Genomic DNA, 24559 nt, shown 5'->3' with positions numbered 1-24559 from the left:
CTCTTGACAGAAATTGCTAGGATATGAAATAACACCGGTCCTTTCTTACCCCATATTTGCTGAAAAAATATTGAGAAGTTGCCTGTGGAGCTTCCCTATGCCCTTATAAAAACAATGTAATAGTAAACCTACGTTGTTTGCTCTAGTTGTTGATTGTTTTTCTTCTTCCTTGGAGGCTTCTTCTTCTTTGGCTTGTTGGCATTCTGATTATTTTGTTTGTTGTTCACGCCAAAGTGTCCTGCTGATATATCACTTTGCAGAAGGTTAACCAAGAGCGGACTTGTGAGTGTAACATCTTTATTGACAGGAAAAACAGGATTCTGCCCACAGGAAATCTGATTCCCATTTGGCGTTCCACTAAACCCTGTATTGAAAGGCAGCCCATGGCCAGAGAAATGACTCCCTGAAGCATTGTTGTTTCCTTGCATTGCTTGCATATGAGAAGGCACCATGTTTGGCTGCTGCACAGGAACGTCGGGTAACATCTGGGTCAAGTTCACATCATTATTTGTTGTAGTAGCGGTATCCCCAAGTTGCTGAGATATATGAGGACCAGGTCCAGTGGGTCTTAACACCTGCCCTTGAATTCCCATAACCTGAGAAGGATTACCATTCACAGGGCCTTGCTGCGCCATCATCTGCCCAGTGAACTGCACCATGTTTCCTTGCATGTTTGGGGTTGGTCCTCTCATCAGTTGAGCTGGCCCCGTCATAACATTGGACTGGCTTTGAGTATTAAAAGGCTGTTTATTTCCTTGCATTTGAGTGGTCATCATCTGTTCCATCATTGAATTTTGCTGTAACAAGACCTGGCCCTGAGGTCCCATCATTTGATTGTGTGTAGACATCATCTGTTGTCCCTGCTGGGGAATCATCTGTTTGGGTGGGGTCATCCGTTGGGGAGAAGGACCAAGATTTTGGTTTTGTGGTGCCACCATCATTTGGCCTTGCGGCATGAGCTGAGTTCGAGAAAGTATCATCTGGTTTTGAGGGTTCATCGATCCCTGAGCCTGAATGTTTACCATCTGTCCTTGAGAGGACACAATTTGCTGGTGCATTCCCATAAGCTGAGACTGTGGTCCTTGCTGAGGCTGTCCCTGTATGTTGCCCATGTTAACTTGTGGCACCCCACTAGCAGCCGCCTGCTGGTTGTTCATATTTCCATGAAGTCCCATTAGATTGGTCTGCATCATATTTGGTGGGCCATGTGGTGCTTGCATCTGATTTTGAGGAGGTCCAGATCCTTGGCCACCTTAAAACAAAATAAATAATTGCCAGTAAGAAACTGATTGGAGTACTATAACCACAACTCCAACATTGTTTTCCTCCCTTTTCCAAAGAACTGGAATATCTGACATATTTGCAGCCTTCTGATGCAATGTTTGATGCCACATATACCTGTTAGTTGTCAAAACAGAACATCATACTCCTCACAGTAAACACTTAAGACTGGTACTTCCCATGTACCCCACTGCAGAAGATGTAACGGAAATTTATCAGTTGTTATCTGTACTTGACAATCTTCCACAATATCACCTAACACAATACAATAATTCCTAACCAAAATAAGCTCCAAACCTTGAGGTTATTTTATAATGGGTTAAAAAATAAATGCACATGGAGTATTAATGAAATGACATTATCAGGGTATCCATAATCCAGACAAAAGACTAATAACTGAATTGTTAAATGGACACCTTTGGGAACTAAAGATATCATTTGTAAAGGACTGACTGATTTCATTTGTACAGGACTACTACTTTGAAAGTAGACTTCCAAAGGAACTAAGAATCTTTTCAAAGCAGAACAAGATTATGTTGTTCTGCTTCTAAGATAGTAACACTCTCTTTTTTTCTGGACAAGTTCCTTTTGTGTTATATCTTTATTACTCTCATTGAATGGAAGCAGCACTTCCAATTGAATGGAAGTAGCACTCCAAATTTCAGTGCTACTTCCATTCAATTTCTTAACAGGTAATTCTGGATCTTAGTACCACAGTCCTAATCAATAATAGTTGGGTTGTTTGATAAAGTTGAGCAGCCTCCTCCTTTTCTTCTCCTCATTTAGCAATCCAGAATGCCCCTACAGCCCCAAGGAGCTAACTCCCTATCAATGCCAAGAGTTTAATGCTTTGGTATCTGTGTTACACAAGCAAAGGTGCAATTTTCTACATAAAGAACGAACTGAGGAGCCCCCCAGCCCAGCCAGACCTGTGTGCTGCACGTTTTGGCTGGTCTGCAGCTGCGGCGCGCCACTGTTCACCGCTGGGGCTGGAGCTGTGGAAGGCACCTGACCTTGCAGGAAGTTCTGGTTGGCCTGGCCTGCAGGGAACCCCGGCGGGAGGCGCTTGGGCATTCCTGAACACAAGAGGTTTCTTATTAGTAAGTATGGAAAATAAGAAGGAAAAAAAGAGGAAATCTATAATTGGAGTATGATGGAAGAATACCTTCATGTAACTTGTCATGTTACAGGTTTAGGCAGAAAGTGGCTTTTGCCAATACACAAAACCACTGAAGACATTTACAGTTCTTATCTGTGCAATAATTCTGCCTAACAAGCTACTATAACTCAGTTCAAACTGTAATTTAAGTACAAAACTTACCCCGCTAAGAAGGCGGAAAGTCTCCATGGTTGACTTTTTAGAAACTAGAAATTAAAGGAACATAGTTTGCTGTTTTCTTCTCTACTGCATCTCAACTCTAATCAGGCCCTTAACTTACTCCATGTATGCAAACACAAGTAACTGGCATTTCTGTTACAGTGATGTGCTCCCCTCAACAACAACTTTCACCATAATAGATCAGGTACACACTCCTTAGCAGTCCTTTGCACTGCTGCTGTGTGTATGCACCCTCACAGTAACTTCTCAACCCAAAATGGGCTGAGCAACCTCATGAGACAGCAGCAGGTACAGAGTGGCTGCTCATTCAAGCAGCCCTGCTATTCCTACTCGAAAAGGAAGTAATTCTGTCAGGGCCCTACCTGGCACAACGCCCTCACTTTGACATATCAAAATGTCACCACTGCCCTGGGACAGAGAGCAAAACCTTCCCTCTACCTACCAATGTGAGCAGCAGCATAAATGGATTTAACAGAACCCACTTCTTTTTAATTCACTGTTGAATAGATGATGCCACAGACCTAGAAGCAACCCTGTCCTTCCTTATTTTTCTGACCCATGATATGCTGCCAGAATTTGGCTTTGGTTCCTTCTACCGCTACAGCTTTCCTGCACACCTAATTGTATTGCTTGTGTTACTTAATCTGGTCTTAGGTTTGGCATTAATATTTCAAGATAATCAAGTTCACAGGTCAAACAACCAACTGCAAATACACAATATACACTTCTTGAAACATCACATCACTGGGCTCCAGTTTTAGTTCTGCTCAACTTTTAGGAAAGTTTTGTACATAGGAATGCTTGAACTGAGAATAAGGGAGTGTTAACTTGGCCTATTCCAAATCTGGTATAAACTTTGGTTTGCTAAATGAACTAGGTGAAATGGAAAGTGTTTGAATGTATACATTTGCACCAAACCTTTAAAGGCAAGATGGCTTAAAACCTGAAAGAGCCATAATTACATCTTGATTAACATATAAATTGCAGCAAGGAATGAGCATGCACAGAAGCCAGGCAAAAGCCTCAGCAAGTGGAAGCAACACAGCTTTGCTGAAACCAGCAAAATCCTGTCTTTTTAGATCAGCTGAGGACATAGTTCACAACAGGATTACTGCCGTTAGCAACAGGGTCCTACAGTGAGTCTAAGTAATGTACTTTGATAATTTATTTGGGGTATCATTTTTAACTCAAAAAAAGTAGGGTTTTGTTTGTAGTAGGTTTACCTAGAAAGGAAGGAGAAGGCAGAGGTTATACTATCTGGAGCTCATGGCTATGCTACCTAGAGGAAATGATTCCTAATGGGGACATATGGCTGATGAGGCAAAACTGTAGGGAATTGTGACTATAATAAATAATAAATAACTGCTTCCAGACGGAGACAAGGTAAGATACACCAGGTATAGGGCACAGGCAGATCCTAAGAACAGGCTGGAAGAGGAGAACCTTGAAACTAAGACAATTCATCTGAATTCAAATGAAACTCATGGTAAAAGCAGTGAAAACAAGCGGCTTGTCCAGATGAGCAGACCAGGAAACAGGTATTCCTTACAGCTTTTTGGACAGATTTTAGACATACACTGTGAGAATACAAGACAATAGAATATATACATGTGCGTGCGTGTGTAGATGGACAAAGAATATGGCTCCTATTTTATAAGTACAGAAAGAAAATATTTCAAAGGGTCTTCAAAAGCAAGAGCTTGTGTGTGGGTATCTGAGAGCAGCCATTCAAGAGAAAGATGAAGAGTGAGCAGAGAGAAGTGCTACAAGCCTGACACAGAACTGCAAAAGGCTCAAGGGGAAAAAACCACCAAGGACACAAAAGAGATCTTGGGACTGACAAATGAAATTCAGTGTTAGAGAAGAAGTCTAGGAGTGGTAAGGAAAAGATGCGAGTATGGAGGTCCAAAGAGAAAACTAAAGACAACACAGCCAAAGGGGATGTTAAAACATCCCTCAACCTCTTAGTTGTAGAACAGGGAGTACAACATCATGGCAATAATAGCTCTCTCCTTTTTTATATGGGAAGAAAGAGATGACAAATAAAGACAGGGTCAAGAAGAAACATCCACAACTTAGAAAGGAAGATGCAAAATAACGCCTCACTTCTGCAGCAGAAAATGTAAATGGTCACAGAGGAAGCAGAAGAGAGAAAGAAAATGTTCATTTGTCCTTAATACACTCTCATTCTTAAAAATCTTCCTCGCCTCGCCCTCCCCAAAGAAGAACCCCAAACCAAAAACCCCCACACCATCTCTGAACAACCTGAACCTGCTTAAAAGCAACAGAAGGATTGTCAAGGGGATGACTGGCAATCTTAACCAGCAACTGCATTCAGCCATTTCTTTCTGCTGTAGCTGAAAGACGACCCTTAGGTTATCACAGTGACACTGCCAGAGACAGTAGAAATGAAGTGATGCTGATGCCAAGTCACCCATAGCCACTAGATACTCAACCTATGCCTTTATTCTGGTCTTCAAAGGATTTTTCAGAACTAACAGCAACATTACTTCTAGCCATTTTGTGTTTCTTTTCTTTTTAAAATAAAAGAAGGTCTCAGTACTTCTTACCTCCTAAACCAGGGTGTAAACCTTGCGGAGCTTGGTTTTGCTGCTGCATCACCATGAAGTTGGGGGGCACGTTCCCCTGCTGCACCATAGGATTACGACTAGGAGAACTGACAGGCTGCTGAAATCCCTGGGGAAGCGTGCTACTCTGGGGAGGCCTTGGTCCCATCTGCTGCTGTGGCTGGTTAACTGTTGGAGATGAGGCAGGAGATCCCTGCTGGAAGGAGGAGGGAGAGGAAGCAGGAGACTTGTTGGTCAGGTGGGGTTGTTGTAGTGGCGTAGGAACCCGTGAGGGCCCTCCCTGAAGGCTTTTCATTTGAGGAGCAGTAAACTGGCCAGGATTGCTCATTTGGGGAAAGTTTGAGTGAGCCTGGGAAGCTTGTTGGCTTCCGAAAGGATATGGAGGTGGAGGATGAGTAGGAGTTTGTACTGTTGCTAGAGATGGTCTTGCTTGAAGTTGCTGCTGCATTTGTCCAGGCAATGGGGCCTTTTTCCAACCCTGGTTTACTGTCAATGTACCCAATGCTCCCTGGGTTGGAGGAGGCTGAAGCGCTCCAGAAGGAAGCTGGTTCCAGCCAGGAGGAACTGGAACCTGTGCTGGTGAAGTAAATGAAGGTCGAATACCCTGCTGTGGCTGCTGATGTGGCTGGGGAGGACGTGTCTGCAACTGCGTCTGCTGCTGTAGCTGCTGAAAGTTGGCTGAGTTCATCTGCCTGTTTACAGGAACTGACTGCATTGAATGGAGCTGGGGAGCTAAAGATCCAGATGGATGATTTTGCTGCTGGATATTTAGCCCAGATAAGAGTGGGTCCATTGCATCTATTAAAATAGCAAAGAAAAGTAAAACAAAAATAACCTACTGTAGACAAAACCCACCCCAAAACGCAAAAGAGTAAATGGTTTGTTTGCATTTGCTTACTCTGCACAAAAATTCATGCTCCAGTGTTCCAATTTCTCCAACAGACAGAGCAAGCAACGGTCCAAAAGTTTTCAACATGTTTGGGAATCCTGAGAAGCCAGGACTTATCAGTTTATAGCCTCTACAATAAAGCACGATAGCTCCACAGCGCTTCTCACTACAGACTAATGGAAGCCTTCTACGTGCTTAGAATCATAGAATCACAGAATAGTTGGAAAAGACCCTTAAGGATCATCAAGACCAACTCCCTGCTCCCTGCAGGATTTCCTAAAACTGAACCGTTTGCTTCCTACTGGAGACATCCAACTCATCCACCCAATCCTTCTCTTACCTTCATTTAAACATAAAGCTCGGTCACGACAGTTCTACAGCAAAAATACCACACTCCAAGCATTTGAACAAAATACCAAGCAATTTGGGAACGTAACAGGCACCCAAACTGACACATTTTACCAGGTTAATGGGGACAGGGAGGGTTCCACAGAAAGAGTAACACTCAGAAAGGGCAGGGGAAATACTCCAGGACAATTCTGAAGTACTCCCATGAGCACACACTCGTGCCTGTGTGCTGAAAATAAGAATTCAAGAACATTTTCAGATCAGGACTGTGGCTAAATTTTACCACCTGGCTGTGAGGAAGGCCGAGGTGTTCTTGGCTGCAGCTCAGCACTAGCACCACTTGCCACCATAGAGGAGGGCACATTTCCACCCTGGGACATCATGACAGCTGCAGCATTGCTCATTCTTATTAAACCTTAAAAGATAAAAATAAAAATTATCAAGTCTTGTGTTTTTTACATAGAGATTTAGAGGTTATTTTTACAAGAAAAAAATTATATTTGTTAATAAAACATTTCTTGTTTGTCCAAAATAACCTGAGGACACATAATCTCTGTCTGAAAGGTTAGATTCCCTGGTATAAAACAACCAAGGTCATGGTGAAGCTTTTCCTTCAGCAAAAAACCTGTTATAAGGTTATAGAAGGAAACCCTACTGACTCATTAATTATATGAGCCTGACTTGCCACTAAAGTGAGCAAGTGACAAGATTGTGTCAAAGTTATACACATACTAAGGCTTTTGTAAAATCTGATACTAGAAAGTAACTGAGGTGGTGTAAGAGCGAAAAATTACCATGTTTCACTTCCACAGGCTGCTACTTTATAGAATGGTTTATACTGTTGAGCTGTTGGTTATATTGTTGTTATATTTATACTGTTTACATCTGTATTGTTGAGCTGCAGGAAGGACCCGAAGCTCATGACGGTCACAGTGAAAAGCAGCCACTTTAAAGTAAACCTTTCTTTAAATGTTTTACATTCCCTGTTAAGCGCAATGATTTCACTACTGCTTAATGAGGCTTCTACAGAGGCAAAATGTTCTTTCCATTCCTTCTCATCAGCAGCCACACATGCAGATCATAGAATAGTTAGGGTTGGAAAGGACCTTAAGATCATCTAGTTCCAACCCCCTGCCACGGGCAGGGACACCTCACACTAAACCATGTTGCCCAAGGTTCTGTCCAACTTGTCCTTGAACACTGCCAGGGATGGAGCATTCACAACTTCCTTGGGCAACCCATTCCAGTGCCCAAAAGTTCATCAGAAAATAAAGGGAGACTAACAATGACAGTGTCCTCTCCTTCCCATAATTATAATGGATTTAATCTAAAATAGTTTATTATTATACATTGAATAAAGGCTTATGTTTAATTTCATAACAGAAAACTGGGATAATCTGTGCACATTTCAAAGTGTCCTTGCCCATGATAAGAGGGTTGGAACTAGATGATCTTAAGGTCTTTTCCAACCCTAACCATTCTGATTCTATGAATTCACTTACTAGACTCATCTGCTTTAGCAGTCTTTATGCAAAAAAAAAACACCCCACCAAAACCAAGCCCCAAACCAATCTTCCCCACCCAAACCACTCCAATGCCTGTGGGACAAAATGCAGCCAGCTATTTAGTTTGCATAATGCAGGACATGGTTTGACAGCACAGAAAGAAGAACACACGTTCATTAAAATGGCAATTGTAATTCTGCAAACAATAGTTGCTATAATCAATGAAATATTATTAGCTTGGTAACAAATTCCAAAGTGATAAAGCTAAACAAGTAAGAACCAAAGGATTTTACCTTGTCCCCCTTGCATGGGAAACCCCGTTTCCATTCGCACCGAGTTGCTTGCTCCCAGGGGCCCGTTGATTCGGACATCCTGGCTTCTGTTCTGAGCTAAAGCTAAATTGATAGCACCTTCCCCTGAAAGTAATGCACAGTTTGGGTGAACTGAATGATACACAGAGAAGCAGAATACAGAGAACAAACTTTATCTGTAAGGCACACTTTAGAAGGACAGTTATGCATCACATTACACTTATCTTCTGGATTTCAATTGTAAGAAAAAGAAACACCATGATAAGCATTAAATGCCCTTGGTTTTTCATCCTGAGTGTGCTCTTGGACAACTGTCCAGAATGGATATTTTAACTGTGAAATCCACTTAAAACTTGGCTTTGAGAAAGCTTTGTATGAAACAATTGGGGGCTGGAGGTGGGGGAAATACAGCACATTTTGCTAGCTAATACTCAAAGACCATTTTTCAGGGGGTTTCCTGATGCTCAGAGCATGTTCAACTTTCATTTTTATTACTAATCCTATTCTTAAAAGAACAAAAGCCTCGAGCTACCTTTCCACTGAAGCCACTCTCCAAATTACTGAATTACAAGTTTTGCAGGATTAACCAAGGACACAGAATCACTTGTTGAGTACACTGAAATTTTAGCTTAACGCCTCTGCAAGCAGATGAGTTGTGAAATACCTTCAATTTGAACTGAGAGAATTCCCAGGTCGCGAAGCTGTTGGTTATTATTCTGAGCCAGAATTCGCAGCCGCTCGGCAGCTTCCCGGGGTATATTGAAGGTGACACGGACACTGTTCCAAGGCTCGATCTTCTGCAGTTTTAACTTGTTGGATTCTTGAAAGAAGAACGGCCAGAGTCAGTGCAAAGGCAGTTTTCAATGCATATAATGAAATAACTTGGTAAAAAAGCACAACTGAAAACATGGAAACAATTATTTGGCTTTGAAGATGACCACTGGTTAATGTCAGGTACAGGAGACTTCTGCAGCACAGGCAGTGACTGATGCTGCCAAACCACTTCAAAAATTAGCAATATGAAAACTACCCAATTGATACCCAACAGCCAACACAACCACTTGATAACATTACTCAAAAATTGAAATATTCTGTGGATAAACTACTTTGGAAAGCTACGAAAATATCTAATGAAACTGATTTAGTCAATCTGTTAGAGTGATGTAGATGGACGTGTGACAGAACTGACTACGAGAATGAAATCCTCATTCTGGAAATATTTGCTCTAAAAATGCTCGTGAAACCAGGATTTCATTAATTTCTACCACATTATTTACTTTTTCTGAATAAATATGTTTAATCCACTGAAAAAGAAACATATTAAAGTCGTGCAAAATATTTCCTTGCAGGTTTTTCTGCGCACCTATTCTACATCTGAGTGTTTGGATGTAGAATCAGTTGTTTTAAAAGTACCAAGTGAGAAATAGCAAAAAGGCAGGGCACTCACGTTGGATACACTTCTCTGAAGTGGCAGCTAACTAAATCACTGCTACAAAATGCATTTAAGGATAATTAAGAACATACTCCTAACACAGGTTGATAAGCTTCCAGTTTCCAGCTTGCTGAAAAGGAAGTCCTTTTGAAAAGAGTAAGCATTGGCCTAAAGTTTGATCAGCCAGTTCTCCCACTGCAACATCACATTTACTAGATGTTTGCTAACTTTTTCCTTCTGAAGGACATGTCACTTAAGAATGCAAATAACTCTCTCCTGTTTCGGAATCTCTTGTCCTTAACTAATTCACCAAGTCCCTTCTGCTGCTACAGGAATGATATTATTAAATTTAATCCTCTTTCAATCCATAAACACATTTTTGGCTGGAAACATGACAGGAATACTTTTAAAACCTCCAAACCATCACAACTCTGCACCCTTACTAAGGGAAGATATTAGGGAAGATGATACTTGTGCAAGCAAGACCACACACCTAAGTAATCATTGTAAGATCCTTTGCAAAGATGCTCAGGCAGTGGACAGATGTCTTTGTCCAGGTCTAGATGTGCTGGCAGAAGATGTTTTTGTCCCAAAAGCCTGTTATCATTCACTACCTACAACACCCCAGGGCTCGGTGGGCACACAGGGGTATGTGACAGCACTCCACATCCTCCACCAGAAAACAAAAGTCAGGTAGGTATGTCAGTGTAGCAGCAAAGGGGCAGTAATGCCTTGAACTGACACAGTTACTTGAGAGTGGACCTCTTCTCGGATGAAATGCAGTGGTTTAAACTGGATGGTTTTGGTAGTAAAAAACATCTTCTGTGTGGACAAGCCTGGTTTCACTTGAATATAATACAATGTGTAATGAAGGGAAATAAAATAGGAAAAAACCACAACAAATTAAGCATGGGAACGGAACAGGAATACATGAACTCACTAATGAAATCAGTTTTAAACAACAAAACAGCTGCAGAAACTTGTACTCTGTGTCTCTGAGAAGAACAGCTCCCAAACGCACAATAATAACCCCAACAAATCTTATTACAAACTAAGTAACTCGAAAATAATATAATCCATTTCTTTGTGCAAGCACCCTGACTGCGTAAATAAACATTTTGAGAACAGCTGAAGAACAACAAGAAGGTACATTACCCATGTGTAAAAGGCCAGGCACATTCTCCAGTATGATATCTAGTTTCTGCTCAAAGTCTCTGTCACCTATATTTCCTTTAAAAGCTACAAAGATCGTGGAATCCTCAGGAGCAGCCTCCTGTTTTAGTTCATCTTCCTCCAGTCCTGAATCAAAATCCACCTCTAAGTCTTCCATAGCTGAGGAGTACAAGGAGGCATATGTATCCTTTAGGTTAGGTAGATCATCCAAAACCATTGTTTCCAACAAAGGGAGCCTGTCAGACGTTCAGATGATGCTTGGTAGGGAAAAAAAGAATTATAACAGTAAGTGTCTAAAGACATTAACAACTGCTTTCAATGGCTCACCAGATAAACGATGGGAAAACCTACCGGGTGACCTAGTGCTAGGGTCTGCAAGACAAACTGTGTCACTTTGAAGATGAGGGCCATGGCAGTATCCAAGCTGTTTGTCCACTAGAACAAACAGAAGTGGTTTCCTCACAGAATCCTGCTGCACGTGACTTGAGAAGTATTCCAGTTGACCTAAGTGGTAGTCAGGTAGAAAGAAAGGTAGAGGGGGAAGAAAAAACACAATAAAAAAGTCAATTACATTCATCTCCATATGCGCCAGAGGACAAGCAAGCACCTGGTACCAGTTGTGCAGTGCCTGACTGCCAGGAAATTGTAAGACTCGCAACACTACTTCAATTATAGAAAGATAGGAAAACCCACCAAATTTAGTTTTAAGACTGCAGATGCAATAGAACTCCTTTGTCCAGCAGAGCAGTAGGAATGCTATAGTGTGTTTTCACCAGGAGAAATTCAGCATTTGACAAATACTTCACTCACATCCAGGAAAATCTCAGGCACACTATGATTCTTTCTAAAAGACTGTAAAGATGTCGGTGTTTTCGGCTGCTCATGCACATTAGAACCTGAAATTTGCTCCCCCTGTGCTAGCCCATAACTCCCCCCACACCCCTACTGAGCTTGGATATGAATGAATTCAGTAAATCAAGTCACACACCTGATGGTTTTTTACTAAGATGTCTAGATGTATTTTGCAGTACATTTTACTTGGCATGATGATAGTAATCTAAGCTGTTATGTGTACAGAAGCACAACCTATGATAAAAGTTATCCCTACATCTACGGTGAGCAATGTTTAGTTAAGATACATGTTTTCCCACTCCACCACAAGCCGTTACAAGGGCACGAACTCCTCCAGATGACACCTCCACCCTCACACTCAGAGCTACACAAGAATCGCTAAAAGATTAAAACCATGTCCAAACCAAAAAAGGGACCTGTTCCTGACCACCACCGTCAAAAACAAATCATTTCAACAGCCAGGACTGTCAAGACCTCGTAACTCCAAAGCTGTCAGTATTCAGTTCAACCCACCCAAAACGTTCAGCCTGGGACAACATCCCCTTGAAGAGGATACAGGCTGGGGTTTTGGCAGGGGTTCAAGCTCCCAACACAAATCAAAACCACAACTCTGAGATTAAAGGTGAGCTGCAGATATTGGCCAGAAAACAGCCTTTTCTAATAAAAAGAATATAACTACGTTAGACAAGCTTAGCTACAGCTCTACATTGTTTGCACGCTTGCATCAAGTTGCTGAAGGGACAATATTACGACTCGGAAGTTACAAAATACCCTTAGCTTTGGGTTAGGTCTCTATGCACACACTTACTGTGATTTTACAAAATACATCTTTTTGTTCTCCCTGGCAACCCTACACGAGGCAGGCTAAATGGCATTAATGAATAATCACCTATTTTACATATAGTTACTCTCTTCATATTGCAGCACCAGGCCTTCATTGCCAAACATGACCCGGCTTAAAAACAAAGCTAATTTTGTCTCCCAAGGAACAGAAAGTAAGTAAAAATGTTTCACAGCCACTGATCATTTCCATAGTGCTTTCATAAGTTACTTATTATTATCATGGAAATTTTAATGATAGGGAAGAGAGATGAAAATTTAAAACATTCATTACCAGGTGAACGTGGAGACAATTAAATTGTTTTGACCCCAGACTCCTTGATGCTCTGGTCTGTATCTAAATTACAGGTCTGAGTGTTTGGCACCTCCATTAAGTTTCATGTGAGGTGCCCAGAAAATAGGAATGACAATTAATAAGCATCTGTGAAAAGCTGTTTTAATTGATTTTGACACTTATTTTTTGGACAAGGAATTTCCTTACCAAAGCTGGCTTTACACCAGCCAGGAGAGAATTCCTTGTCCTGCATTCTTACCTCATTCATTACACATACACTGACTTCAGGAAGAAAGGAGCTGGGAGTCCTACACAATCTTTTTAATGACCAAAATGACAGCTATTCTGCACGCTGAATGGGGCAAACATCCTGTGAAGCATAAACACTGTATTTTGAAGAAAATTACATAGAAAATTATTTATCTGAAAAATCTGGAGTAAGTTTTTCAGGGAGAGAAATCTCAGCTCCATATACAGGCTCTCAGGTGTTGAAAAAGCACAATTAACTGGAGGGGATGGGGTGTTCCACCTGCAGCAAGAAACACAGTGACTCCTGACAATCCCTGACACCAAAGAAATACAGATTTCTCTGTAAGAACACAAACATTTCAAATCTTTTTATGAACTGAAGTTTCTGAAGCATCCGACTTCTCTGTGAAAGACCAGAAGACACCCTGACTGCTTAAACCATAGTTCTAAAGACTCCATGAAAATACTGCAGCTCAGACCACACTCCACCAACCTCACCTCAACGTGCCAAAAGCTGTCAGGATTTGTTGACGTTATGGCCCTTCATGACCACTATTAAAACAGAGCTTACTAAATCTTGAAGGACCAACAAGCCTTGTTTCACTTGACTCAGAAAATCATAGGACTGCAGAGAAAGCTTGAGTTAAGGAAAAAAAAAAACCCCAAGACTGAGCTTTAAATTCTCCTTTCTAAATAAGAACATGTAGCTACAGCTACCTTTGCATTTCTTCTTCACATGACACTCAAGGAATTCTGCTACATCCATCTTCCCTTCTTTCCCTCTCCAACACACGCAGTTTAGTCTGTTCCTATATTCAGGTGTAATTTATCTCGAGTATGACAGGAGAAAATAATGATTTGTGAAAGCTTCCTCCTCAGGCAGAGCACAGCATGCCGCCCATCTGAAACCAAATGAATCCCAGCTGCATCCCTCGCCCTAACAAATTCTGTAATCTCCTGGTTTTAGGGTTGACTTCCATAAATCACGAGCCAGCACATGACCATAATTAGCGTGTACCTTCGCTCAACACTCTTCCACATAAACACAAAAAGCCTTTAGCAGAAGCACATGCAGGTAAAAGTTTGGTTGCTTAACAATTCCTGTGAACTAGATGCACTCCCAGTGGGATGTAGAGTATTCCTGAAGAGTAAGAACCGTACCTGAATTGATCCGCATAACCACAGCACATTTCATGAACTTGAGCACTCATGCTTATGTGGTAGCACAAAAAGGTCTCTGAACATCATTCTCCATTCAAAGAACACGCGTGGCCTCCTTCCTGTCTCTGCACCCTGTTGTTTTAGAGTTTCCAATTTAGTATTTCCCATTACACAGTTGTTTCTGGGAACATAAGAGCAAGTCCAGTGCTACGACGTGGCCACCATCTGCCCATGAACCTGGTCTGGGACAGGCTACAGCAGCAGAAAAAGTTATGCCTGTTTATTATAAAGTTGGTCTTATTCAGTATAGTCTAATTATTAAAAACATGTAACTGAAGTAAGAGAGGTGGGGATAAAAAGCCAGGTAACAGACTAGTGACCAAAACACACCTGCGCTATCATATAGGGCAGAGAGTGGCAGAGGACAGCTCATGAAGATCAGAGTGTCCAAACCAAAGGATGCAGGACCCACCCTGGGCTTTGGGATGCTGAAGCTCCCAGCTAGGCTTGGCATATGGATAAAACCAGCCAAATTAGTTGGTTTTAGACCAACTAAAACACAGAAGATGAATTCTTGCATGTCTTGCACCATTCAATGATTCTATGAATACTCTCCCAAGGAAGAATTAATGTAGGACACAGCGATGTCACAGTCCAGATCCAGACTGATGGACAGCTGGGTCCCAGCGCACCCCATGGGGAACCCAGAGGCAGTGTGTCATGTCATGTGTTGACTCCACCAACAGCCCTGACAGGAAAAGGAAGTCTGCATGGCACATCCAGTGATCAGCAATGCTTGGAAAATCCTGTCAAGTCCCTGGGAGGGATGGGATTAGGGCGAATTCTGTAACGTCCGGTTGTCACTAGCTGGGCAGCAGCTGAACATGGGAAAGCCAGCAGGCTCTGGAGTGCCAGCACCACCACATGGAAGTGCTGGTCTCTGGGGTTAAAAAAGACAGAGGAAGGGAAAAACCAAACAGGTATCTTGGTATTCCCTTTCCAACATCTGCTGAACTGATCCAAACTTGAGGTTATGTCAATTTGTTTCTTTAAACAGAACTTGAAACCTTTTGTGTTGCTTTCTTCTAACCATTGCACTACACAAAGCGAGTAAAGCAAAACAAGGCTTGGTGTAACAACTCATCCGAGGTTTTCCATGACACAGCCTATTGATTTACAAGCTGTTTATACATTTCGAGCAACTCAGAACAAACACTTTCACAACTGATGTCACACTAAAACATGCACCCTCTCAAAACAAATATGCAGGGAGCCCAATTAAATAAAAAGTACTAAAATCCTGCTCTATGCCTGAAAAAGTACGCTTGAAAATCACACAAAACATTGGAAAGAGTGAGAGCAGAAGGAAGGATGGGCTGATGTCCTTCACTAGAAGATGGCAGGAGTTAGCACTGAGCAGGATCCTCATCCTCACACTGGCCAGTATTTAAAGCTGCAACAGGGAAGAAGAAGACAACCAGTCCAGAAATGAGACTGCAATCAAGTCCCTTGGGGAATCCAGAACTGACAGTGAGGAGAAAAAGCCTTTGATAGCAGTGGCAATGTAATTTCCCAGGTGTATTATCCTCCTACAACTATTTCAACTGTTTTGTTGCCTAGCCTGGTGATCCTAGTTACACCTGACCACTGAATAAACCTATAAACACACAACTGTTTTATGACACAAAGATTAAAATGACATAATTGTTTTGGGCAAAAATACACAAAAAAGACTTCTAAAGAGATTCTAGATTTGTGTCATATTTTTACACAAGGAGATTAAATAAGGTTAAGAATCCCTGTTACAATAAAAAACTCCCTGCCCATGGCTGGGGTTGGAATCAGATGATCTTTAAGGTCCTTTCCAATCCAAACCAGTCTATGGTAACGGATAAAAATAAACATGCAGTAAAATTTCCTCTGAAACAAGTTAGTAATCTGGAACTTCAAACATTGGCATTAAAGAGGGATAACACCATGAAACATAGTTTTAGCTGTGGCAAATGCCCATAACCCCCTAGAGCAAACCGAGAAGTCAGCTCTGGAGCCAGCCCTTCAAACACACACAAACATTAGGGGCCAGGACCTATTAGCAGGACAGTTGGGAGGAGAACAAGAGATATTCAGACACATCATATTCTTATTTTACCTACCAAAAAAAAAATCCACAACTTCAGTACTTTGTGGCATGCAACAGGTCTTCAGGTAATTCCAGACTGGCAAACATGGTTAAACAGCAACTCCCAAAAATGTAATCCTGAAAGAAAACCATCACGTTTCATCAATGACATAAAATAACAAAAATACTGAATATCATTAAATGCCTTGATTTTTAATACGCAGTTTTGCACCAAATCCAACTCTCTCCTTAGTACATGTTACTATATACACATGTTAGCAGCAAAAACTGAGGATCTGGAAAAAACCTCTCATGACAGGCAAAAGATGGAATACTCCCTTTGGCTCGAAATGACATTTTAATCTTCTAAACAGGCCAAGTTTTATCGAATAATGTATTTATTTAAGCCAAGATAAACTCTTCTAGATTAAATTTATCTTCAGAAAAGAGAAACTGGCACAACTAGGATGCGCTTCAGCTCATCCTAAGCGGACGCCTAAACCGCTCTCTCCAGAAACATGTAATGAACACACACGACCACCTCAGATGGCCATTTTTATTGCAGGTGGCCAACAAAATGAGGTGAATCCAGCCCCAGAACCTGCTCCTGTTCACGGTCTCATCAAGTTGCACTCAAACCACTCAGGGTAATGAAAACGCAGCAGTAAAGCTAATGGCTGCAGTGAAAACAAAACACCGCCCCTCAAATCAACATCATTTCTAGTAACATCTCAGGGCTGGTTTTCAAGCAGATTTTCTGCTAACGTGCCAGCCTGCTCCTCAGCGGGGAAGGGAACTACCCAAAATCAAACTGGGGAAGCAGAAGAGAGAAAGACTCAGAAAGACAAAGCAGAAATTTGCTATCTTCTGTTTAAACGACAAAGTAAAATCACTTTAAAAGCCTTTGTACTGTGCCACAGCCTCTGCACTTCCACCAGCCCAGCAACTCGAAGGGAAGGAAGGAGCACTCACAGCAAATCAGATCATACATGGTTTGTAGCTCTTTTAATAGTTACCTAACACTTTTCAATCTCTGGTATCATCTTGTATTTCTAAATAGGCATTTTAATTCAAAAAGCAGTACAGAGTACCAAGTGGAAGACCCGAGTAGCTAAATCATAAGCAGTAACTTTGCTGTTTGCACCTATGGATAAACCTGCCTAAACACCATGACCAGACAGCCAGCAGACAAGCAAAACTAAAACCTGAAATCTGAAATGTTAATATCATTTATTAATTGTAAGCCAATTAGAAGCTGCTTATAAGGCGGCCTCAAAGCTGACAGAAATCAGCCCCATCCAAACTGTCTGGCAAGGCTGGGTTAAGAGTCAACGTTTGGCTGAAGGGTGGTGAACTGGAAGGAAAATCATCTAAACTCTGATGTGAGGAACTGAGGGGCTTTTGTTCCTCCAGCTCTCCCTTCCGAGGGAAGGCTGACCCTCCCTCACCACAGTGGAGGGTACAAGACGCTCTGTGGACACCCAATGGCTCCAGATAAGAGGCAGGTGGCCCCAGCAAGCTCCAGTAAGAAACTGAGGATGGTCAGCCCAGGCTATGGGAAAGAAGAACAACAAACTGCTGCTGTCTCCACCCATGTGACGATACCAAACTTGGTTGAGGAAAATAACTAATCAATGTTAGTACATTCACTCCAACTCTCATTACAATAACTTATCTGATAAAGACTTTCAAAATGCCCTCAAGCACAAAACGCCTGAAGCCAGTGTTTCCAGCAAGGAGAAAATTACAGCTTGTTGTAACGTTTATGACCTTTTGCAGTGATATCTTGCTGCATTTTGACAGCAGGTTTAGTGGAACATCGGTTTGTTGTAACCCCACAACTCCTGCCAAGCTGCAATGGACACGTCTCCGCTAAGCCATTAATTTTATTTCAACAGAATTTGGCTGACAAGATCATCAGGGTTACTTTAAAAAGCAAGATGGTAACTCCAGCATGAGCTTTGGCTGTAGCCAAGTTAGCCATGGAGAAATCCCCACTTGCAGCAGCACAGATACTAACACAAGAAGGCCACCTGTGAACACAAGAACTTCTCCCCCTGTCACAAGTCACCTCAGAATCACCAATTTTTGGAAGATGTAGCCTACACGGTGTAAAATTTGATCAATCATCAGCTGAATTATTAATTTCACGTGTTAAGGATATCTCCATTTGGAAGAAATACACCACAGCTTGTAACAGACAAGTACTACACAGAGCTTCACAGTACGTAACCTTTCACAAAGACCCCTCGATGCAATCAGCAAACAAGTAAAATGAGATGCTACTTGAAATCAGATGCACCTTGACAAGAAACTCTATTTTATTTTCCAAAGGCTGAGAAAACTCCTTTTTGAGAAGCAATCAATTCATTGTTTGTGTTGCAACAAGCTTTTTATTTCAAGCTGAATTTAACCACTACCAAACCCTTCTGGGTTGACGTGCCCCATAGGCACTCCCTCACCAACAAATTCTCTCCCTGAGTTTCAGAAATGCTGATACAACCAGCCGGGGTGTTCTTGTGATTACCAGTCCTGGACTGTGGTTTGCCTGAAAACTGCACCTCTTGGTTACTGCAATATTCTTCCTCTTATTGGTAATAACAGTCTAGGAAACTTCAATACCATTTTAAAAATTCTTAAACATTACAAAGTATGAAGATTTAAGCTAAAACAAACAGCTTAAAAGTAATTCCTTTGATGTAAGACACTCAATAATAAGAAGACTGTTTCCCCTGACCTAAACATCTTCATATAACACAAGCAGGAGCAGCTTTTGCTAAAATCAAGATTGTTCTGAGAGTTTCCTGATTCTATAGAAACTTGCAGCTTATTTTGTGCTGCTCTGGGTTTTTGGAAGAATCCCATTTCAAAAGTGTTACTGATTGTCCCTGCTGCTCTTAAGAATCACATAATCACTGACCAACTTTGCACCTTCTGGTAAAACTAGGATGCAACAGAATTAGACAGCACTGTGTGCTTGCAGGGGTGGGAAGAGCACCCCAAAAACCCCAAGAAGAAACACTTTCCAGTGCTGCAGCCAGAAGATGAGGTGCTGTTTCTTTTCCAGTACTATTCTTAACTAAGCCCCACTAGAAAACCTGGCCATGGTTTTGCCTTGGAAGGTTCTGCTCCTACATCCTCAATAGTCTCAAGACTATTGAGTCTCAAGACTCCAACTGCTTGTTCCTCAACTTGTCTGGGAAGGAGACCTGTCAGAACTGCCAATACAAGCCTTGGATCTCACCTCTCACGTGCTCTCCACTCACTGCCGGGAAAAACGATGTCACTACAGATGTTAAACCTTTGAATTTATCAGGAAGCAAGGCAGAAATAACTCCTCACGTTCTCCTTGTATCATCCAGCAAGGAGGGAGGCTTGTGAGCTTGCGCCTACACACATGTATGTGCAGATGGAGGCTTAATCCAGTCTTTGTCAGTGCTACCCAGAAACCATGATGGGAAACCCAGTCTCACATGGGCTGTGTAGCCCGGTGGGCCAGCTTGACTTTTAAAAGGATAAAAATTATAACATTAAAATGATACGCACAGGACTTGGAAAATTTAATAGCGCGCACCTTTTGGTGGGAATAACTAAATCAATCCCCTTTCATACATCAAACCTAATGCTCAGGCTCCCACATATGCAACTCAGTATAAGCAATTTCTTGTCCCAAATTATCAATTGACATGTAGACAAATTACTTTAGACAAGACACTATACATCATTCCCACTTTTCAAGTTTTGTACAGATCTGATCCCAATCCCTGTGTAGGGCTGCGCTTCAAAAACACTCATTCAAGCTGGAGAAACAGCAACTGTCCTCTTGGTTCCCGAAAGACAATGGCCTTCATGAGCTGTGGTGTCCCCTGCAGGCATCCCTCCATCACCCCAGACCAGACCCACCGTGACACGCACTGGTTGCCTTTCTTTTTCCCCAAGTACATAAGGAAGGGTTCTTTACTATGACACAAGCTCAAGGCTGCGACATATACGTGACAGAATTCACTTCTTGCTTCTATTTTTAAGCTGGACAATAGCCATTTTTGATCAGTTATTCAGAGTGCAGGCAGGATGCTGTTCACAGCACCAATGGCAGAGTACACACCGGGTGAAAAATGACCCCCCAATGGACCGAGAGAAATCCCAGGCTCCAGGGCCTTTGGAAAACTTCCCCTACTATCCTCCTGTGTAATCCAAAGCTCAGATGCGCTTTCAACTGCAACAGCATCACTGGAAAGACTTTTTCCTTCCTTCTGATTAGCCAGGACACTAGACAATCTGAGTTTCAAACACCAGCTTGAGCCAACCCTTAAGCAATCAGTGTATACGAACTAAGGAACACACTGACTACATGGCCAAAATGCTCAGGTCCTGCCCAAGAACATCAGTGATCTGCTCTGGAGGGGACATCATAGCTCATGGCAGTGTCAAGACAAAACACACAATATCCACAGTTTCAGCAAAGCAAAGGCAAGCCGGTCACCTGGCTGACACATGGAAAACATCTCACCTGGAGTTTGAGGATGCATCTTCCCTGCCTCAAGTCCGTGTTATGTAGGATTATTTCTCCTTCCACTTCTGCCCCTTAACTTCTCCCAATACAACACATGCTCTCCCATTACTTCTGCTCTAGCCCAGCATTAGGGAACAAGTTTGTGCTTGAACACAGTGTTTGCAATACATGTGGTTAAGTCTTGCTGGTCAATGGTCTGCACACCACCAGGCGTTCTCACTGCACCCTCCATACAGCACAGCGCTGGCGTTTCTCACAGAGACCCCATGACCCAGCAGGTTGAGGGAAGGGATTCTTCTCCTCTACTCTGCTCTCATGATACTCCACCTGGAGCGCTGCATTCAGCTCTGAGGCTCCCAACACAAAATAGACAACGACCTACTCAAGCAAATCTAGAGGAGGCCAGGGAGATCCTGCGAGGGCTGGAGCAGCTCTGCTCTGGAGCCGGGCTGAGAGAGCTGGGCTGGGTCAGCCTGGAGAAGAGAAGGCTCCTTAAGGGGAGACCTTAGAGCAGCTCCAGTGCCTAAAGGGGCTACAAGAAATCTGTGGAGGGGCTTTGGACAAGGGCCTGTAGGGACAGGACAAGGGGAATGGCTTTAACCTGCCAGAGGGGAGATTGAGATGAGCTCTCAGGCAGCAGTTCTTCCCTGTGAGGGTGCAGAGGCGCTGGCACAGGGTGCCCAGAGAAGCTGTGGCTGCCCCATCCCTGGCAGTGTTCAAGGCCAGGTTGGACACAGGGGCTTGGAGCAACCTGCTCTAGTGGAAGGTGTCCCTGCCCATGGCAAGGGCTTGGAACTGGATGAGCTTTAAGGTCCCTTCCAACCCAGTCTGTGATTCTATGACTTTGAACCAGACACCTCTCATGCCTCCTGCCCACCAGCGGTACACAGGCAACCTATAAAATCTCGCTGTCAGCAATGCAAACTGTCACAGCCACAAAAACTCTTCAACATCTTTAGCAGCAAACCCCCTGCCACTGCAAACCAATTCAGTATGTCTGCGTAACTCGGCTGTAACTACAGCTTCCATCAATATTAAAAAATATGAAATCATTGCCATGGATAAGTGAAAACAAGAACAATTTAGTGGTGCCCAGGGGAAGGCTGCATTTCTCGCGTTTCCCCACACACACAGTTGGTTTTCACTTTAAGGAAACACCTATTTTTTTACTAGAATAATGTAAAATTACTGCATCAGTTGGAAGCCTGTTGTAAACCACTCCTCTCTCTAAGCCCTGTGGAGGAACAGGCTTTCTGGAGACAGTGGCTGGAGAGTGCTGCTGGGAGCTCTCCCAGCCAAAATCTGAGACCTAACGGAATGCCTTTCCGTAGGTCCAAAATACTCAGAAGTGTCATTTCCCGACAGAGGATCAGGTCTGTGAGCAACCTCACCCGGTGTGATTTTATTTCTTCTCAGAGGAGAGTCACGATACAGCATTACTGTGCTAACCTTCCCGGTAAAGGCAGGTAACTCTCACAGGAGGCCACACGGCTCAAGGAATATTTGAGGAGCATATGAATTTCCAGCAAACACCCCAATGGATCACTGTAGAACCACAGAATCAGAGAATGGAAGGGACCTTAAAGCTCATCCAGTTCCAACCCCCTGCCACGGGCAGGGACACCTTCCACTAGAGCAGGTTGCTCCAAGCCCCTGTGTCCAACCTGGCCTTGAACACTGCCAGGGATGGGGCAGCCACAGCTTCTCTGGGCACCCTGTGCCAGCGCCTCAGCACCCTCACAGGGAAGAACTTCTTCCTAGTATCTACTCTAAATCTCCCCTCTTCAGCTTGAAGCCACCCCCCCTTGTCCTGTCCCTACAGGCCCTTGTCAAAATCCCTCTCCAGATTTCTTGTAGGCAGCTCCTTTAATCCTGAGGCTTGTCAACCCAGCCACTCTGGACATGTGCCTTGAGACCTTTGTTTCTCTCCCCACCAGACGCACAGAAAAGCCGGGAATGCTTCCTGCAACTGGAAAAGAGCTGCTAAAGCCAAAAATCGTGGTTATTGTGCTTGGCGACCTATTATGAAAACGCAAAGTGTGTTCTCTTTGAGCTTGTTTTCTCATACGGAAATACTGGAAGATGCATTAGCTAAAGAACCGGCCAGAAAGACTACGACACACGTTAACTCCAAACACCAACAAGAGGCACTGGGTGTCCTCTAATAAAATTCAAATGAGACAGGATTTGGTGTACCTCTCAGCTCGGGGAGCGAGCACAGGCGTGCGTGTGCGGAAGCTGAGGGGTTATGAAGAGACAAAGCTCACCACAACACTACAGCTCGCAGCTTTCAGAACCGCACCAAGGCAGCGACAGAAAAGCTCCCGGCTTCCCACTGCCCGCAGCAGCCTGAAGGAATTGGAACCCCGAGTCCTCCGAGGGGCTCCAGAAGGTAGGTGCAATTCGGAGCAGAAATCAAGCCGAAGGAACGAGGAGAGCAGCCTTCCTCTGGCTGCTTTAGAGCCACCGAGGACCTCAAACAAAAGCCTGGCTTCAGGGAAACGTCAACGCGTTCTCGCTGACATCGTACAAAGACGTCAAACGCCCGCGTGAGGTCAGGGCTCAGAAACTAGGATCAGAAACACCGTCCGAAGCCCAAAGACGCTCCCGCTGCTGACAGGCCCCCGGCGGCTGCCCGCGGCCGGCTCGGCAGCGCTGCCCTCCCCGGGAACCGAGCGCTGCCCTCGGCACGGCGCCCCAGCGCCCCTCTCCTCGGCCGCGGGCCTGTCTCGGGCTCTAACAGGTCGCGGTTGAGGCCGCGATCCGAACGCCGGGGGAACCCGGACCGGCCCCGCAGCCCTCGGCGGGGCAGCGCCAGCCGGCGGGCGGGGGCAGGCTGCAGGCCGCGGCCGGGCGGGCTCACCGGGCGCTGGGGCCCAGGCCGCGGCCCCCCGCCTACCGCTGACAGGCTCCCGCCGAAGCTCCCCGCGGGCCCCGGCAGCCCCCAGCTCCCCGCGGCCTGGCATCCCGGCCCGAGCCCCGGCCAGGCCCCACTGCCCCTTCCCGCCGCGCCGCCCGGCCTGCTCCGTGCCCGGGCCGCCGCCAGCACTGGCTCCGCTGGGGCGCCGCTTCCGCCCCTCCGCCTCTGTCACGCCCGCCGCCGCGGCCGCCGGGTCCCCGCGCCCCCTCGGCCGGCGGAAAGGCCCCGCCGAGAGCCCGCCCCGCCCTCACCTGGAGCTGCCGCTGTTGCTGCTGCTGCTGCTGCCGCCGCCGCCGCCTCCGCCACGGCCGCCGCGAGGAGAGCGGGTCCGCCTCAGCGAGCGGGGCCCGCGGGGCCGGTGTCGCGGGCGGGCGGACGCGGGGCGGGAGGGGAGCGGACGGAGGGGGGGGGGGGTGTCGCGCTCGGCCCGGGGACACCGGGACACCCAGCGCCGCTCCGCCGCCGCCTCCCTCCGCCGCCGCGGCACGTGACCCGCGCCGCCCGCGCGCGCCTGCGTCCGAGCGCGCGGAGCCGGGGAGCCGTGAGGGGCGGGGGGGGGGGGGATGTGTGTGAGCCTTTCCCCGGGCACCGGCTCCCGGTACCGGGGCCGCGCATCTCCCCTTAGCGGGGAGAGCCCCTCGGGGCCCGCCCCGGGAGCGGCCCCGCTGGACCCTCCTTCCTTCACGGGTGGGAGCGCGGTCGGGCCGCTCCTCCCGCCTGAGGAGAGTCCCGGGGGGCCGCGGGGCGAGCGGTCTCTTCCGTAGT

At 44.7% G+C, this 24559-nt stretch overlaps 1 protein-coding gene across 7 annotated transcripts in view; it reads right to left on the bottom strand.

Moving 5' to 3' along the window:
* NCOA6 (nuclear receptor coactivator 6) overlaps nucleotides 1-24293 on the bottom strand; it is a 43412-nt gene extending 19119 nt beyond the window's left edge. For 4 of the 7 annotated variants that reach the window (XR_003993948.1, XM_030502830.1, XM_030502831.1 and 1 more), the window contains exons 1-10: nucleotides 24046-24290; nucleotides 16396-16499; nucleotides 11218-11370; nucleotides 10849-11123; nucleotides 8926-9081; nucleotides 8244-8366; nucleotides 6732-6860; nucleotides 5191-6006; nucleotides 2211-2357; nucleotides 133-1252 (exon numbers count right to left, since the gene is read on the bottom strand). Coding sequence is in view for 6 of the 7 variants with exons in the window: in XM_030502830.1 (XP_030358690.1) it covers nucleotides 133-1252; nucleotides 2211-2357; nucleotides 5191-6006; nucleotides 6732-6860; nucleotides 8244-8366; nucleotides 8926-9081; nucleotides 10849-11083 (2726 nt within the window). In the remaining variant the exon portion in view is untranslated. Of the gene's footprint in view, nucleotides 1-132; nucleotides 1253-2210; nucleotides 2358-5190; nucleotides 6007-6731; nucleotides 6861-8243; nucleotides 8367-8925; nucleotides 9082-10848; nucleotides 11124-11217; nucleotides 11371-16395; nucleotides 16836-23141; nucleotides 23614-24045 lie in introns of those variants that run through there. The other 3 variants (XM_030502826.1, XM_030502828.1, XM_030502827.1) reach the window with 3 other exon arrangements.
* Nucleotides 24294-24559: the final 266 nt, after the last annotated feature.

Source organism: Strigops habroptila, chromosome 13 (assembly GCF_004027225.2).
Source record: "Strigops habroptila isolate Jane chromosome 13, bStrHab1.2.pri, whole genome shotgun sequence".
Classification (NCBI taxonomy): domain Eukaryota; kingdom Metazoa; phylum Chordata; class Aves; order Psittaciformes; family Psittacidae; genus Strigops; species Strigops habroptila.
Note: the sequence above shows the minus strand (reverse complement) of the source record. Positions and strands in the feature narration are given on the sequence as shown.